This window comes from Oncorhynchus mykiss, chromosome 31, assembly GCF_013265735.2.
Source record: "Oncorhynchus mykiss isolate Arlee chromosome 31, USDA_OmykA_1.1, whole genome shotgun sequence".
NCBI lineage: Eukaryota > Metazoa > Chordata > Actinopteri > Salmoniformes > Salmonidae > Oncorhynchus > Oncorhynchus mykiss.
This window is the reverse complement of record NC_050571.1, coordinates 16670594-16689807: the sequence shown is the minus strand read 5'-3', so window position 1 is coordinate 16689807 and position 19214 is coordinate 16670594. Positions and strand designations below refer to the sequence as shown.

The 19214-nt window shown below is 45.4% G+C and overlaps 1 protein-coding gene across 1 annotated transcript; it reads right to left on the bottom strand.

The window, feature by feature from the left end:
- Positions 1-1915: 1915 nt before the first annotated feature.
- On the bottom strand, positions 1916-4955 carry LOC118946008 (homeobox protein ESX1-like). Its single transcript, XM_036969675.1, has 3 exons — positions 4232-4955; positions 3091-3218; positions 1916-2879 (listed from the first exon to the last, which is right to left on the bottom strand). Exons 1-3 carry the CDS (start codon positions 4953-4955, stop codon positions 2004-2006), a joined length of 1728 nt encoding a protein of 575 aa, XP_036825570.1. The 3' UTR covers positions 1916-2003.
- Positions 4956-19214: the final 14259 nt, after the last annotated feature.

The window sequence follows — 19214 nt, the reverse complement described above, 5'->3', positions numbered from 1 at the left end:
TTTGTTGAAAAGGGGGATACCTAGTCAGTTGTCCAACAATGTATTCAACTGAAATTAACCCAACCCCTCTGAATCAGAGAGGTGCAGGGGGCTGCCTTAATCCACATCCAAGTCTTCGAGGCCCGGTGAAGAGTGGGTTAACTGCCTTGCTCAGGGGCTGATCGACAGATTTTTACCTTGTCAGCTCAGGGATTCGATCCAGAAACATTCCGGTTACTGGCCCAACGCTCTAACCACTAGGCCACCTAGTGGTGACTAGCATCACCACCCTGGATGGTTCCGACCTTGAATATGTGGACATCTATAAGTACCTAGGTGTCTGGCTAGACTGTAAACTCTCCTTCCAGACTCATATCAAACATCTCCAATCGAAAATCAAATCTAGAGTCGGCGTTCTATTCCACAACAAAGCCTTCACTCACGCCGCCAAACTTACCCTAGTAAAACTGACTATCCTACCGATCCTCGACTTTGGCGATGTCATCTACAAAATTGCTTCCAACACTCTACTCAGCAAACTGGATGCAGTTTATCACAGTGCCATCCGTTTTGTCACTAAAGCACCTTATACCACCCACCACTGCGACCTGTATGCTCTAGTCGGCTGGCCCTCGCTACATATTCGTCGCCAGACCCACTGGCTCCAGGTCATCTACAAGTCCATGCTAGGTAAAGCTCCGCCTTATCTCAGTTCACTGGTCACGATGGCAACACGCCGGTGGTAACACGCGCTCCAGCAGGTGTATCTCACTGATCATCCCTAAAGCTACACCTCATTTGGCCGCCTTTCGTTCCAGTTCTCTGCTGCCTGTGACTGGAACGAATTGCAAAAATCGCTGAAGTTGGAGACTTTTATCTCCCTCACCAACTTCAAACATCTGCTATCTGAGCAGCTAACCGATTGCTGCAGCTGTACATAGTCTATCGATAAATAGCCCACCCATTTTTTCCTACCTCATCCCCATACTGTTTTTATTTATTTTATTTTCTGCTCTTTTGCACACCATTATCTCTACCTGCACATGACCATCTGATCATTTATCACTCCAGTGTTAATCAGCAAAATTGTAATTATTCGCCTACCTCCTCATGCCTTTTGCACACAATGTATATAGACTCTCCTTTTTTTCTACTGTGTTATTGACTTGTTAATTGTTTACTCCATGTGTAACTCTGTGTTGTCTGTTCACACTGCTATGCTTTATCTTGGCCAGGTCGCAGTTGCAAATGAGAACTTGTTCTCAACTAGCCTACCTGGTTAAATAAAGGTGAAATGAAAAAATAAAAATAAAAAACCTGACGGCAGCAATTACAGCCAAGTCTTCTTGGGTATGACGCTACAGGAAGAGTCTTGGTGGTTCCAAACTTCTTCCATTTAAGAATGATGGAGGCCACTGTGTTCTTGGGGACCTTCAATGCTGCAGAAAATAATTGGTACCCTTCCCCAGATCTGTGCCTCGACACAATCCTGTCTCTATGGACAATTCCTTCGACCTCATGGCTTGGTTTCTGCTCTGACATGCACTATCATCTGTGGGACCTTGTACAGACAGGTATGTGCCTTTCCAAATCATGTCCAATCAATTGAGTTTACCACAGGTGGACTCCAATCAAGTTGTAGAAACATATTAAGGATGATCAATGGAAACAGGATGTACTTGAACTCAATTTCGAGTCTCATAAAGGGTCTGAATACTTATGTAAATAAGACATCGGTTTTTCATTTTTAATACAGTTGCAAAAATGTATAAAAACCTGTTGACTTTGTTATTATGGGGTATTGTGTGTAGATTAATGAGGACCTTTTTATTGAACACATAACAAAATGTGGAAAAAGTGAAGGGGTCTGAATACTTTCCCAATGCACTGTTTATATTTTATATATAAGCACTATATGAAAAGCATTATTGTCACCACATGTTTCCTACAAGTGCTAAATGTACCATTACCTTGAGGCCAGGGTCCTCCCATAGAGTTTATAGGAGGTGCAGGAGAGAAGCAGCTCATCCTCCCTGATCACAGTCACAGTGTTGTGTCCAGGCCTGAGGGGAGCAGTGTTGTGTCCAGGCCTGCAGTGTTGTGTCCAGGCCTGAGGGGAGCAGTGTTGTGTCCAGGCCTGAGGGGAGCAGTGTTGTGTCCAGGCCTGCAGTGTTGTGTCCAGGCCTGAGGGGAGCAGTGTTGTGTCCAGGCCTGAGGGGAGCAGTGTTGTGTCCAGGCCTGAGGGGAGCAGTGTTGTGTCCAGGCCTGAGGGGAGCAGTGTTGTGTCCAGGCCTGAGGGGAGCAGTGTTGTGTCCAGGCCTGAGGGGAGCAGTGTTGTGTCCAGGGCTGAGGGGAGCAGTGTTGTGTCCAGGGCTGAGGGGAGCAGTGTTGTGTCCAGGCCTGAGGGGAGCAGTGTTGTGTCCAGGCCTGAGGGGAGCATTGTTGTGTCCAGGGCTGAGGGGAGCAGTGTTGTGTCCAGGCCAGAGGAGAGCAGTGTTCTGTCCAGGCCTGAGGGGAGCAGTGTTGTGTCCAGGCCTGAGGGGAGCAGTGTTGTGTCCAGGCCTGAGGAGAGCAGTGTTCTGTCCAGGCCTGAGGGGAGCAGTGTTGTGTCCAGGCCTGAGGGGAGCAGTGTTGTGTCCAGGCCTGAGGGGAGCAGTGTTGTGTCCAGACCTGAGGAGAGCAGTGTTGTGTACCGGGCTGAGGAGAGCAGTGTTGTGTCCAGGGCTGAGGGGAGCAGTGTTGTGTCCAGGCCTGAGGGGAGCAGGGCTGAGGGGAGCAGCGATGGGGTCCTCTGGCTCCAGACAGGGGGTCTGGGCCGTCAGCCTCCACACTGCCAGCTCCTCAGCCCGTCTCTGATTCTCCTCAGAGAGAGACTGCAGTTCAGCCTGCAGCGCCACCACCTGGACAGGAGGAGAGAGAGAGCGAGAGAGACAAAATAACATTCAGGATTTATTCAAAATACATTTATTCAAAATAGCTAGCTCGAATAAAGCCTTCTGTAGTAGGGTTTTTGGACAACCACATGCTTAAGATATGGGGGGAAATTGTTCAAGTATGTATGGTAACTTTGATAACTACGTTCACAGTAAGATTTAGAGTATAGAAACCTACCTGCTTCTCTAGGCAGGTGATCTGGAGTGGAGCCAGTGGAGTAGTGTCTAATAGAGTCTCATATCCAGCTCCTCTCTCCCTCTCTACTCCCACGCTCCCATCACCCCTAGCTCCTCTCTCCCCCTCTCCTTCCCCTCTCCTCTCATCCCTAGCTCCTCTCTCCCCCTCTCCTTCCCCTCTCCCCTCATCCCTAGCTCCTCTCTCCCCCTCTCCTTCCCCTCTCCCCTCATCCCTAGCTCCTCTCTTTCCTTCAGACTCTACTTCCCCTCTCTCCTCGTCTTTTGGTTTCCCTCCATCCTGCAGTGTGGCCTCCAGTCCTGAGGTGATGATGTCACTGATTTGCTCTAGCTCTCCAGAGGTGGAGATAACTTCCTGTCCTCCTCTCTGGGTTTTTCTTTTCCTTCTCTTTCCTTTTCTTTCAGCCTGGTCTTCACAGGTGGCTGGTAGTGTTGTGTTACTGACAAAACTAATTTCTCTGTCTGTGGTTGCAACATCTTGAAGTTTGAGTTCCAGTTGTTCGTTCTTCTGTTTTAGAGACCGCAGCTCTTCAGCCAGACTCTCTTCTCGACCCTGTCCACTGGTGTACTGTTGTTTGTTGGTAGGACCGGAAGCTTTCTCCAGCTCTACAGTAAGATGTGTGTTCTCAGTCCTGGTTAGACTCAGGTCTCTCTGGGATAGCTGGAACTCTTCAGTAGCTCTCCTGAAGGCAGGGCTGTACATGGTGTGTCCGTCACTACGGACGTGTTGCTGTTGGAGCCCAGAAACCTCAGGATGTTCCAGCTGCTCCTCAGAACGTGTGACAGTTAAATGGTCAGATTTGAATTTCTCTGTTTTCAACTCTCTCTTCACTCCTGCTTGGCTGAGCAGAAGCCTTAGAATCCACCATCTTCGCTGCCTCATTTTCAACAGAGTGGTAGTGCTGTCGATTACATAATATAATTCTGTGACACAATTTTTCTGTGGAGTGGGCAGCTGACCTCCCTCATCGCAAAGTGCAGAGGAAGCCTGGGTAGTGTTCAGTGGTTTTATTGTTATGTCTGTACTCTCTTCTATCCCAGAGGCAGACTCATTCTGAGTGTTATGGGGATCTGATGTACATCTGTGTAATGGTCAACCTGCTGAGGGGTTATTGTGACCCTACTTTCCTTGAGCTCCTCCTTCTGTCTCTCTTCCTCCAGTCTCTCCTTCTCCTCTCTGAGCGTGGCCAGTTCTTCTCTACAGTGCTGCAGTTCCTGTCCCTGCCTGACGCCACTGCCCTCCTTCTCCTGCAGCTCTGCCAGCAGCTCCTGGATGTGCCTGCTCTGGTGGTCGAAGGCCAGGGTCAGCTGCTGGGTCTGCCTGGTTACCTGGCTCTGTCGAACCACCAGCTTGGCCTGGGTCTGTCTGGCTCGCCCAGCCTCCTTGGCGCTCTCCCCACCCAGATGCTCCACCTCCTGGGCTAGCTCTGAGGCAGAGAGGCCTCTACTCTGGAGCTCCATGGTGGTTTCAGCCTGGTCTGAGGGAGACACACCCCTCTGGGCCTCCACAATGGTCTCTCCCTCACCAATAGGTCTGGAGAGATCTGGAGCTTTGGTCAGAGTTCCATATTCCTGGATCAGATCAGCTGTTGTTGCTGTTGCCTGGGAGACAACAGTGTTCTGTGGGTTGGGATTCTCACACAGGAGATGGTGCTGGTCTGGAGATGGTAGTAGCTTGTAGTCAGGGACAACGGTGTTGTTGTTGGAGTTAGAGGTGATGTCATGGTGCAGGGTGAGATATGTCAGAGAGGTGTTTTTATCTACCATGTTCTTCACAAGACCTCCACGGTTCTTCAGTTCCTTTAACTCTGCCTGGAGCTCTTCCAGCTTCACAGTAAGTTCAATCATTCCTTCGATCCCTTTGTTTTTCAATCTCTTCCTCTCCTCCTCCTTTTCACTTTATCTCTCCTCCCGTTCTATCAAGAGCTTTGTCTTCAACTCAGCCAGCTTCTTTTTTAGCGGGAGGTTCAGCAGCATGCTTTCAGACTCCCCGTCCTCTCTCTCTCCCTCTCTTTCCTTTCCTCCTTCTCTCTCTCTCCCCTCTCCCTGTCCACTCCCCCCTCTCCCTGTCCTCTCTCCCCTCTCCCTGTCCTCTCTCCCCTCTCCCTGTCCACTCCCCCCTCTCCCTGTCCTCTCTCTCCCTCTCCTCCTTCTCTCTCTCCCCCCTCTCCCTGTCCTCTCCCCCTCTCCTCTCTCCCCTCTCCCTGTCCTCTCTCCCCTCTCCCTGTCCTCTCCCCCCTGTCCCTGTCCTCTCCCCCCTCTCCCTGTCCTCTCCCCCCTCTCCCTGTCCTCTCTCTCCCTCTCTTTCCTTGCCTCTTTTTCTCTCTCCCTCTCTTTCCTCCTTCTGTCTCTCCCCCGTCTCCCTGTCCTCTCCATGACCTCTCCATGACCTCCTGACCTTTATCTCAAGTTCAGCCAGTGCCTCCTTCAACCTCCCCGTCTCTGCTCTCTCCTCTAACTCCCCCCTCTTCTCCTTCTCTCTGGAGGTCTCAGCCTGGGAGGCGTGTTTGCGGCTGAGCTGCTTGAGCCTGGTCCTGGCCTCGGCCTCCGCTCTGCGCTGGGTCTCCAGATCCTCCAGTCTCCTTTGTAACTCATCCTTAACATCCTGCAACTCTGAACACAGCTCTCTGTTCTCCCTCTGTAGGTCTCCCTCAGCCCTAGTGGTCTGGGCTCAGGGTTTGGAGTGGCTGGACAGGGTCTCGCTCTTGTAGTCTGTGTCTGAGCCAGCGGAGCTGGTGAGGTGGGGACTGTGGTGTGTGTCAGAAAGAGAGCTCTGTGTGCTGAGTGAGTTTTTGTCCTTGGTGGAAGCATCCTTTCCAGGGATGCAGCCATCTACTACCGACTCTACCTCTTCTTGTCTCTCATTCTCTCGTTTCCTCTCCTCCCCTTTCCCCCTTTCTCCTGCCCTCTTTGTTTTGTCAGAGTCTGTGGATCCAAACGGAGTGATGTGCTCCGAGTCAATGCCCTCGCCAGGCTCTCGCTCTGTGGGGTACTTTGCTCTCTGTCCCTCGTTCCCTCTCTCCTCTCGCTCCTCCCTCGCTTGTTCCCCTCTAGCAGGTCTGTTGGTCTGAGCCGAGGGTGTGCGTGGGGTGGTGTGGCCATGTCGTGGTTGTGAGACCGGGGCAAAGCTCTGTCCGGCAGGGCTAAATGGGACTGGAGCCATTGGAGCAGCAGTGGGTTGGACCGTCTTCTGGTCTGGAAAGAGGAATAGGGAAACAAACAAGAGAAAGAAGAAATGATCAACAAAATGACTTATTATCATTCAAACTGCCATGTTAATTCAACAAAATGTTAATCATTTGGATAATCAACCAAATAGCCGGGTGTAATACCGCTGAAAGTCAACAGGTGGCAGCAGTAACAAGAATAACAGCTTGTGCAGCTCAAAGGAAATGAGTGACAACAGTTTGGTGTAGGAATGATGTCACTCTTTTGTTAAGTCAAACACGTCCTGTTCAAATTTCCTAACATTGAACAGACAACAGCACTGTCTATCGTCTCTAGTCATAAAGGATAAACAACCCATTATCAACAACAGTCCCCTTTCCTCCCGCCTCCTCACCTTCTAGTTCTTTGATGCATCTGAGGGCCTCTGCCAGCTCCTCAGCCAGCTTCTTCACCTCCTCCTCCAGTCCTGTCTCTCTCCTCCTGTTCTGCTCCAGTGTTACATTCAGCCCCTCCCTCTCACACAGTGACTCCTATAGGACAGCAACAGGAGAGAAACAGCACATATTCACATGCATGAAGTCAACAACAACAGATAAAATCCCCTACAAATTGATCAACCAATTTGAGGTTAATCAATTTGTGTAATGTCATTGTTGTCGCATGCACTGGTCTTAAAGCAACTATTCCCTGTTAATCTCCATGCTGTGAACACAAAGCCCTGAAGTCACAGACCTTCCAGCTTGGTACGTTTAACTCTCAAAGTGGCCACTTTAAAAGCAACGTGAAAGCATGTTAAAAAGCTTATCAGTAATTAAACATGATGTCAATCTGATTTGAGGCAGCTAGCGAAACCATATGTACTGTAGCTCTATTGTGTTCAGTGTCTATTGGAGAGAAAGGAAGAGAATGGACGCTTCCCAAATGGCATCCTATTCCCCGTCTATGGGTCCTGGTCAAAAATAGTGCACTATAAGGGGAATAGGGTGCCATTTGGGATTAAACCAATGAATGCCTTATCATATTGAACTAGATTAGATACAGTTCATTTGGAAAGTATTCAGACCCCTTCACTTTTCCCACGTTTTTTTTTTTTACTTTACAGCCTTATTCTAAAATGGATTATATATATTTTTTTCCCATCATCAATCTACACACAATACCCAAAAATGACACCTCAAAAAATAAAATAAAAATAAAAAGTTATTACATTGGAGCAAATTCATTAAAGAGAAAAAAATGAAATACCACATTTACATAAGCATTCAGACCCTTTACTCAGTACTTTGTTGAAGCACCTTTGGCTGCTTCGAGTCTTGTTGGGTATGACACAACAAGTTTGGCACACCTGTATTTGGAGAGTTTCTCCCATCCTTCTATGCAGATCCTCTCAAGCTCTGTCAGGTTGGTTGGGGAGCGTCGCTGCACAGCTATTTTCAGGTCTCTCCAGAGATGGTCATTCAGAGACTTGTCCCGAAGCCACTCCTGCATTGCCTTGGCTGTGTGCTTAGGGTCGTTGTCTTGTTGGAAGGTGAACCTTCGCCCCAGCAGGTTTTCATCAAGGATCTCTCTATACTTTGCTCCGTTCATCTTTCCCTCAATCCTAACTAGTCTCCCAGTCCCTGCTGCTGAAAAACATGCCCACAGCATGATGCTGCCACCACTACGCTTCAGCGTAGGGATGGTGTCAGGTTTCCTCCAGACATGACACTTGGCATTCATGCCAAATGGTTGAATCTTGGTTTCATCAGACCAGAGAATCTTGTTTCTCATGGTCTGAAGGTCTTTAGATGCCTTTTGGCAAACTCCAAGCTGGCTGTCATGTACCTTTTACTGAGGAATGGCTTCTGTCTGGCCATTCTACCATAAAGGCCTGATTGGTGGAGTGCTGCAGATATGGTTGTCCTTCTGGAAGGTTCTTCCATCTCCACAGAGGAACTCTGGAGCTCTGTCAGAGTGACCACGGGTTCTTGGTCACCTCCCTGACCAAGGCGCTTCTCTCCTGATTGCTCAGTTTGGCTGGGCGGCCAGCTCTAGGAAGAGTCTTGGTGGTTCCAAACTTCTTCCATTTAAGAATGATGGAGGACACTGTGTTCTTGGCGATCTTCAATGCTGCAGAAATGTTTTGGAACTGTGCCTCGACACCATCCTGTCTCGGAGCTCTATAGACAATTCCTTTGACCTCATGGCTTGGTTTTGCTCTGACATGCACTGTCAACTGTGGGACCTTACATAGACAGGTGTGTGCCTTTCCAAATCATGTTCAACCAATTTAATTTACTACAGGTGGAATCCAATCAAGTTGTAGAAACATCTCAAGGATGATCAATGAAAACAGGATGTATCCGATCTCAATTTCAATTCTCATAGCAAAGGGTCTGAATACTTAAGCATTTCTGTTTTTTATTGTTAATACATTTGCTAAACTGTCTAAAAACCTGTTTTTGCTTTGTCATTATGGGGTATTGTGTGTAGATTGATGAGGGAAAACATTTAGAATAAGGCTGTAACATAAAAAAAAAGTGGGAAAGGGGAATAGGTCTGAATACTCTGAATGCACTGTCTTTATTGAAAATATTTGTCTTACTTTTTAAACTCTGCATTGTTGGGAACAGGCTTGTAAGTGCGCATGTAAACAATGTTTTCATTTTACTTGATTTTACACTAGACTTTTTACAGATCACCTTACACACCATCACACCTGGGTGTGTAGCTACATGGGGATATGAGACACCCCCCTCCCCCCCCACCCACACCCTTTGGTTGTCCTTCTCCAGATCATCTAACGCACAGTGGAAGGGTGCATGCAACCCTCAGACACACCCACCCCCTCCTCACCCTCTGGTGTTGCTTGTCCAGGTCTCTGGTGCGTTGCTGGTGCTGCAGGCGGCTGCTCTCAGTGTTCTGTCTCTGACACTTCAGTTCCTCCTGCAGCTGCTTCACACGCTGCTCCAACGACTGGGCCTGGAGAGGAGACACACAGTATAACTGAATGTGTGATAGATGTGGCTGTGTCCCTCTGCCTTGCTGTCACACTCGTGTCTGTGTTTGGCAGTCACTCCCGCTGTGTGTTTCATACAGTGTGTGTGCATCCATACCCGATTGCTCCCCTGTGAGATGCGCGTGTGAGCGAGGCTCAGTTCGTCCTTGGCCCTCTGTAGACTCTGTTCTCTGGTGGTCAGGTCTCTCCTGGCGTTGGCTAGAGCATCCTGGGACTGTCTGAACCGCTCACACTCATCTCCTCTTGTAGGCCACGCATACGCCCCTGCAGCTCGGCTACACACCCGGACACTGGGAGAGATGGGGAGAGAGAGAGAGAGAGAGAGAGAGAGAGAGAGAGAGAGAGAGACAGACATACATGTTTAATATCATATTGAGAGAGGGGAGCAGAGATAGGAGAGAACATGTTCCCTGTTTGCTTTGGTAAGTTCTTTCTAAAAGGGTCTTGAATTTAATGACATGTATTTGAGCGAGAGTGTTAATGATTCATGGTAGATACGTTGTGGATGTTGTTATATGTTGAGAATCTAAACAGGGAAGTGACTGATTTATCAGATAGCTTTCAGATTGATTGTCAGAACAACTAACACATTGATTAGCACTGTAGCTGTCTGGTCTATCCAAAATCACAACCAACTGATTACAGCATTACCGCAAAAATGGAGGAGGCAAGTGGAAGAAGATAAAGAACTTGTTTGTCTGTCCTTTATTAAACACCAACATTGTCAACAAAAAAACATTCATCTCAATAAAAAAAATATTTCAGTTTTACTTGAGGGCCAAAATGTTGACCACTGCGCCATACAGGTTGCAAAATAGTTGGGAAGAGATTTGAGATGTGCCGATTCCGTGGCACATGGTTTATGAAATGATACGCAAAACAACGCTTGAATCAAAACTTTTTTTCAATTTAAACCGGGGGCTCCAGTTCGAATCCAGGCAGCAACACATCTGGTCCTGATTGGGAGTCCCATAGGGTGGCGCACAATTGGCCCAGCGTCGTCTGGGTTTGGCCTTCATTGTAAATAAGAATTTGTTCTTAACTGACTTGCCTAGTTAAATAAATTAAAAACTATTGTACAAAAATTATTGCCACAAACATAATGTTATGTATATGGGGCATATTCAGTACCTTGCAAAAATATTGAAATATTCAAACCCCTTGGCGTTTTTCCTATTTTGTTGAATTACAACCTGTAATTTAAATTGATTTTTATTTGGATTTCATGTAATGGACATACACAAAATAGTCAAAATTGGTCAAGTGAAATGGAAAAATGTATTTGTTTAAAAAAATTATAAAAAATTAAAAACAGAAAAGTGGTGTGTGCATATGTATGTCACCCTCTTTGCTATGAAGCCCCTAAATAGATCTGGTGCAACCAATTACCTTCAGAAGTCACATAATTAGTTAAATAAAGTCCACCTGTGTGCAATCTAAGTGTCACATGTTCTCAGTAAATATACACCTGTTCTGAAAGGCCCCAGAGTCTGCAACACCACTAATCAAGGGGCACCACCAAGAAAGCGGCACTATGAAGACCAAGGAGCTCTCCAACAGATCAGGGTTGGGTTATAAAACAATAAGGAAATTTGAACATCCGACAGAGTACCATTAAATCCATTATTTTTTTTTAAAATTGAAAGAATATGGCACCAAAACAAACCTGTCAAGAGAGAGCCACCCACCAAAATTAATGGACCAGTGTCGTGGCATTTTTCTGCTTTACCAAATGAGAGTTACAAACTACACACCAGTCAGAGTTACACTTAAACTACATCTTTTTTTAATAAGAGCTTTGCAATAGCCTTTTTGACTTTCAATGATGTGTCATCTCTAATGAACCATTGAAAAGTACCAACAGAAAAGTATAAAGATCTTTAATAGCCAAGATACACCCCTCTCAACTTACACTGTCGAACCACAGATCTTAGGAATAGTTCACGAAGGTTAAGATTTGTATGAAAGATATCTATAAAACATGGACAGTTACTGCTGTGTCAACAGCTCTCATTGTAAAGGCCAGTGTCTGGCCCCCTCACTTCAAAAGCAAACCGTCTCTCCCTGGTACGGCATAGAACAGAACCATTAGCTCATGTTATCTGGAATGCTCTTTAGGCTTTACTACCCAAAGACATCGGAAATCTCTTCTGTCAGTGCTATCTCATAGAGGCCCATCCTCAGTGGAACACACACATAATACTCTATTATGTCGAATGTAACAACTATTATAATGTAATACAAGGATTAAACATAATCTTGCAATTTTCCACGACACCAGGCAAAGAGGGCATTAATCAGAAAGACAACAAAGAGACCAAAGATAACCCTGAAGGAGCTGCAAGGCTTCAGAGCGGAGATTGGAGCATCTGTCCATAGGACCACCTTAAGCCGTATACTCCACAGAGCTGGGCTTTACGGAAGAGTGGCCAGAAAAAAATAAGCAAACATGTTTGGTGTTCGCCAAAAGGCATGTGGGAGACTCCCCAAACATACGGAAGAAGGTACTCTGGTCAGATGAGACTAAAATTGAGCTTTTTGCCCATCAAGGAAAACCCCGTCTGGTGCAAACCCAACACCTCTCATGAACCCGAGAACATCATCTCACAGTGAACACAGTGAAGCATGGTGGTGGCAGCATCATGCTGAGGGGATGTTTTCAGCGGCAGGGACTGGGAAACTGGTCAGAATTGAAGGAACGATGGATGGCGCCAAATACAGGGAAATTCTTAAGGGAAACCTATTTCAGTCTTCCAGAGATTTGACACTGGGACGGAGGTCCACTTTCCAGCAGGACAATGACCCTAAGCATACTGCTAAAGCAACACTCAAATGGTTTAAGGGGAAACATTTAAATGTCTTGGAATGGCCTAGTCAAAGCCCAGACCTCAATCCAGTTGAGAATCTGTGGTATGACTTACAGATTGCTGTACACCAGCAGAACCCATCCAACTTGAATGAGCTGGAGCAGTTTTGCCTTGAAGAATGGGCAAAAATCCATGTGGCTAGATGTGCCAAGCTTATAGAGACATACCCCAAGAAACTTGCAGCTGTAATTGCTGCAAAAGGTGGCTCTACAAAGTATTGACTTTGTGGGGGTGAATAGTTATGTATGCTCAAGTTAGTTTTTTTGTCTTATTTCTTGTTTGTTTCACGATCAAAAGTATTTTCCATCTTCAAAGTGGTTGGCATGTTGTGTAAATCAAATGATACAAACCCCCCAAAAAATCCATATGAATTCCAGGTTGTAAGGCAACAAAATAGGAAAAATGCCAAGGGGGGTGAATACTTTCACCATCCACTGTAACTATCTCAGCTCTGCAGATGTTCTACCATAGAGACAGCATCAATAGATGACTTATTCTGGTATTGCCCCATGTAGCTTGTTTCTGGTCACAGGTTCAAGAAAAGCAACAAACAAAAAAAACATTTACTTAAAATGAACCCTACAAATAGCAATAGTCAATTGATCAACAATATAATAATACTATTAGTACAAATATTTATCTTTAACTTACAAATTGTAGATACTATGCGATTAGACAAACGGGTTCAGAATTTATGTGAAACAGCACAGTTGGAAAAAAATATGTCCCACGGAAATCAGAAGAGGGCAGGTTTACGGAGATAGGTGGGATGGACAGAGTAGCTGAGGGGTGGGTTTACGGAGATAGGTGGGATGGACAGAGTAGCTGAGGGGTGGGTTTACGGAGATAGGTGGGATGGACTGAGTAGCTGAGGGGTGCATTTACGGAGATAGGTGGGATGGACAGAGTAGCTGAGGGGTGGGTTATGGAGATAGGTGGGATGGACAGAGTAGCTGAGGGGTGGGTTTACGGAGATAGGTGGGATGGACAGAGTAGCTGAGGGGTGGGTTATGGAGATAGGTGGGATGGACAGAGTAGCTGAGGGGTGGGTTATGGAGATTATTGGAATGGACAGAGTAGCTGAGGGGTGGGTTATGGAGATAGGTGGGATGGACTGAGTAGCTGAGGGGTGCATTTACGGAGATAGGTGGGATGGACTGAGTAGCTGAGGGGTGCGTTTACGGAGATAGGTGGGATGGACAGAGTAGCTGAGGGGTGGGTTATGGAGATAGGTGGGATGGACAGAGTAGCTGAGGGGTGGGTTATGGAGATTATTGGAATGGACAGAGTAGCTGAGGGGTGGGTTATGGAGATAGGTGGGATGGACTGAGTAGCTGAGGGGTGCATTTACGGAGATAGGTGGGATGGACTGAGTAGCTGAGGGGTGCGTTTACGGAGATAGGTGGGATGGACAGAGTAGCTGAGGGGTGGGTTATGGAGATAGATGGGATGGACAGAGTAGCTGAGGGGATGCTTTAAAAGCTCATGTTCTACAATAGTTATGACTGAAAACATAATGTATATCAAAATGTCAAATTACTTTATTCTTGCTGTGTAACTACTGTAAAAAAAAATATATACAAATGAAAGGGCCATGTACATAAAATGTGTGTAGACTGTACATGTAACAACAAAAGAATAAGCTGTAAAAACAATGTTTATTTTGTTCTCTGAACAGTGGTGGTGGATGGGCCAAAAACAACAACACCACTGTAGCTACTGTTGGTGATTGTGAAAGTAAGACAATCCATACAGATGTCCTAAGGGGAGTCAGTCAACTGTCAATGCACTATCAGCTCTGTTTCTCAAATTACTTTGGGGTTTCACAATTCCAATTGATTCCAAGTCATGTGAAATCCATTTTGAGCTAATTTCACAGTACATTTGAGCAGTCTTGTCTCCTCTGTTGAAGAGTGCAGTGTCTGTACTGAAAGGCCAGTAATTCAATGTGTCTGGAGACATACAGGATGACACAAAGCCCATCACTGCAGCCAGCTGTCAGCCGACCAGCAGGGAAGACAAGGCCATCAAGGCTATCTCAAGGCCATCAGGCTAAACACACTCTCTATGACTTTCACCTAAAGCAAACATTGGACTGTGTATCCCTCTGCCCTCCTGCTGTCAAAAGGAAGCTAGCTGTCTTTACTGGTTGAACTTTAACTGCATCCTTCCTGCTCCAAACCAGCCCTCAAAAAACAAATACAACCCATATATTATTGCCCTACTAATGGAAACAAATACAACCCATATATTATTGCCCCACTAATGGAAACAAATACAACCCATATATTATTGCCCCACTAATGGAAACAAATACGACCCATATTATTGCCCCACTAAGGGAAACAAATACAACCCATATTATTGCCCTACTAATGGAAACAAATACAACCCATATATTATTGCCCCACTAATGGAAACAAATACAACCCATATTATTGCCCTACTAATGGAAACAAATACAACCCATATATTATTGCCCCACTAATGGAAACAAATACAACCCATATTATTGCCCTACTAATGGAAACAAATACAACCCATATATTATTGCCCTACTAATGGAAACAAATACAACCCATATATTATTGCCCTACTAATGGAAACAAATACAACCCATATATTATTGCCCTACTAATGGAAACAAATACAACCCATATATTATTGCCCTACTAATGGAAACAAATACAACCCATATTATTGCCCTACTAATGGAAACAAATACAACCCATATATTATTGCCCCACTAAGGGAAACAAATACAACCCATATATTATTGCCCCACTAATGGAAACAAATACAACCCATATTATTGCCCTACTAATGGAAACAAATACAACCCATATATTATTGCCCTACTAAGGGAAACAAATACAACCCATATATTATTGCCCCACTAATGGAAACAAATACAACCCATATATTATTGCCCCACTAAGGGAAACAAATACAACCCATATATTATTGCCCTACTAATGGAAACAAATACAACCCATTTATTATTGCCCTACTAATGGAAACAAATACAACCCATATATTATTGCCCCACTAATGGAAACAAATCCTCAGATCATTGGAAATACTAGAGAGAGATTTGAAGCCAGACATCAGAATGTATCAAATATATGATGTTGGGACATACAGTATATGATGAACCAAGGTGCTTGGAGTGGAGTCTGACATCAGAACACATGAACTGCGTTGCCACTGAACTGGCAATAAGTGATAACAAAGGTGACAAACTGACATGTACTGTCTGTCTCTCTCCCGAGGTCCTCCACCATCCCACAACCCCCAGCATCCTGTCCTCGTCTGATGACATTGCTGGAGGGGAGAGGGGGAGATGGAGGAGGAGCGAGTCGTCCCCTGGTGGAAGGCTTTTGGTCATCCCGTTCCCACGGAAACACAGCCGCGGGAGTGGAGGAGTCTGATTGGTGGGACGGACACCGGTGGGGCGTGCCCTTGGCCTGTTGTTGTGGGAACATGGGCACGGGCGAGACGCCAGGGTCTGAGAACTTGAGCTGTTGCTGAAGGTGGGATGAAAAAGGTGGGATGAGAAAAGAGGAATACAAACAAGTGCAGCTACAACACTGGGTTATAGAACTGGGAACACATATGGTAGGATGACAGAGAATACAGTGTGGTCAGAACATGTGTGGCTGGTTGTACTGAGAAGGCCTCAGTTTAAGGTATTGAATTCACTCTGACGTGTAGTGCTTTATTGTCCCCCTCGCCTTTGTATCCCTGCCTCCCACCTACAGTTATTCTAACATGTTCAAAGTGCATTTCAGAATTCGGTAAAAAGGACAATAATCATTGCATCCTCGACTTGCATGTTCTGTTAACATGAATTACCATATTATAAACCTTATTTCTGTCATTCAGAGCACCGTGGGTGGAAGCCCTAATCAGGTTACTGGACCCAATGCATATGGGTCCAGTAAATTAAAATGTTGCATGTCAAATGTCCAGTAAATTAAAATGTTGCATGTCAAATGTCCAGTAAATTAATAAAATGTTGCATGTCAAATGTCCAGTAAATTAAAATGTTGCATGTCAAATGTCCAGTAAATTAATAAAATGTTGCATGTCAAATGTCCAGTAAATTAAAATGTTGCATGTCAAATGTCCAGTAAATTAATAAAATGTTGCATGTCAAATGTCCAGTAAATTAATAAAATGTTGCATGTCAAATGTCCAGTAAATTAATAAAATGTTGCATGTCAAATGTCCAGTAAACTAAAATGTTGCATGTCAAATGTCCAGTAAATTAATAAAATGTTGCATGTCAAATGTCCAGTAAATTAATAAAATGTTGCATGTCAAATGTCCAGTAAATTAAAATGTTGCATGTCAAATGTCCAGTAAATTAATAAAATGTTGCATGTCAAATGTCCAGTAAATTAATAAAATGTTGCATGTCAAATGTCCAGTAAATTAATAAAATGTTGCATGTCAAATGTCCAGTAAATTAAAATGTTGCATGTCAAATGTCCAGTAAATTAAAATGTTGCATGTCAAATGTCCAGTAAATTAATAAAATGTTGCATGTCAAATGTCCAGTAAATTAATAAAATGTTGCATGTCAAATGTCCAGTAAATTAAAATGTTGCATGTCAAATGTCCGGTAAATTAATAAAATGTTGCATGTCAAATGTCCGGTAAATTAATAAAATGTTGCATGTCAAATGTCCAGTAAATTAATAAAATGTTGCATGTCAAATGTCCAGTAAATTAAAATGTTGCATGTCAAATGTCCAGTAAATTAAAATGTTGCATGTCAAATGTCCAGTAAATTAAAATGTTGCATGTCAAATGTCCAGTAAATTAAAATGTTGCATGTCAAATGTCCAGTAAATTAATAAAATGTTGCATGTCAAATGTCCAGTAAATTAATAAAATGTTGCATGTCAAATGTCCAGTAAATTAAAATGTTGCATGTCAAATGTCCAGTAAATTAAAATGTTGCATGTCAAATGTCCAGTAAATTAAAATGTTGCGTGTCAAATGTCCAGTAAATTAAAATGTTGCATGTCAAATGTCCAGTAAATTAAAATGTTGCATGTCAAATGTCCAGTAAATTAAAATGTTGCGTGTCAAATGTCCAGTAAATTAATAAAATGTTGCATGTCAAATGTCCAGTAAATTCAAATGTTGCATGTCAAATGTCCATAGCTGCTGCTACTCACCTTTTCACCTCCTTTTCGAGGGTGTGTGTGAGGGTTCGTGCCGAGTCCCTCCAGTGATCACACCTGGGCCTGTTTCACTTGGAGATCCTGAGAGAGACGGTCCCGTACACAGACACCTGGCTGCACCTCCTCACGAGCCCCCTGTAACCCCCTCTGTACACACTGCAGCTCCCTGCGCACCTCCTCATACTGAAGAAGAGAGGAGAGGTAGAGAGCAGATGGGCAGACAGAAGAGGGGAGAGAAGAGGAGAGAGGAGAGGTAAAGGAGACGGGCAGACGGAGAGAGGAGGAGAAAGGAAATGAGAGATGGAGAGGAGAGAGGAGAGGTAAAGGAGACGGGCAGACGTAGAGAGGAGGAGAAAGGAAAGGAGAGATGGAGAGGAGAGAGGAGAGGTAAAGGAGACGGGCAGACGGAGAGAGGAGGAGAAAGGAAAGGAGAGATGGAGAGGAGAGAGAGAGGTAAAGGAGACGGGCAGACGGAGAGAGGAGGAGATAGGAAAGGAGAGATGGAGAGGAGAGAGAGAGGTAAAGGAGACGGGCAGACGGAGAGAGGAGGAGAAAGGAAAGGAGAGATGGAGAGGAGAGAGAGAGGTAAAGGAGACGGGCAGACGGAGAGAGGAGGAGATAAGAAAGGAGAGATGGAGAGGAGAGAGAGAGGTAAAGGAGACGGGCAGACGGAGAGAGGAGGAGAAAGGAAAGGAGAGATGGAGAGGAGAGAGAGAGGTAAAGGAGACGGGCAGACGGAGAGAGGAGGAGAAAGGAAAGGAGAGATGGAGAGGAGAGAGAGAGTTAAAGGAGTGTGGCAGACGGAGAGAGGAGGAGAAAGGAAAGGAGAGATGTAGAGGAGAGAGAGAGGTAAAGGAGACGGGCAGACGGAGAGAGGAGGAGAAAGGAAAGGAGAGATGGAGAGGAGAGAGAGAGGTAAAGGAGTGTGGCAGACGGAGAGAGGAGGAGAAAGGAAAGGAGAGATGGAGAGGAGAGAGAGAGGTAAAGGAGTGTGGCAGACGGAGAGAGGAGGAGAAAGGAAAGGAGAGATGGAGAGGAGAGAGAGAGGTAAAGGAGACGGGCAGACGGAGAGAGGAGGAGAAAGGAAAGGAGAGATGGAGAGGAGAGAGAGAGGTAAAGGAGACGGGCAGACGGAGAGAGGAGGAGAAAGGAAAGGAGAGATGGAGAGGAGAGAGAGAGGTAAAGGAGTGTGGCAGACGGAGAGAGGAGGAGAAAGGAAAGGAGAGATGGAGAGGAGAGAGAGGTAAAGGAGTGTGGCAGACGGAGAGAGGAGGAGAAAGGAAAGGAGAGATGGAGAGGAGAGAGAGAGGTAAAGGAGACGGGCAGACGGAGAGAGGAGGAGAAAGGAAAGGAGAGATGGAGAGGAGAGAGAGAGGTAAAGGAGTGTGGCAGACGGAGAGAGGAGGAGAAAGGAAAGGAGAGATGGAGAGGAGAGAGAGAGGTAAAGGAGTGTGGCAGACGGAGAGAAGAGGCAAGGGAGAAGAGCAAACAGAGAGAGGGTAGATATCAGCTCAATAATGTCAGGAAACCAGGAAGTAACCATTTAAAGAATACACCAGAAAAACACCACTTCCTGACATAGTAGTAGTACACACTAGTCTAGGTGACAGTCTGTTCTTGCTTTAACCAACTTGGCATGACAACAACATAGCATTTGGCTAAAAGCAACAACAGACAGGTGTTTAGGCTACAGCATGAGAGGAAAAGCATGTTAAGAGTATTAAACCAGCTGAGCAAAGCACTGCATTGTTGTTGTTTTACAGCTCAATATCCTTTCTCTACAGTAATCATCACCTAACTCAGATCACAACTTTGTCTGCCTCGTGAACTGAACACAATACCTTAACTTAACATAGGCCTCGTACCTTGACAGTCTGTT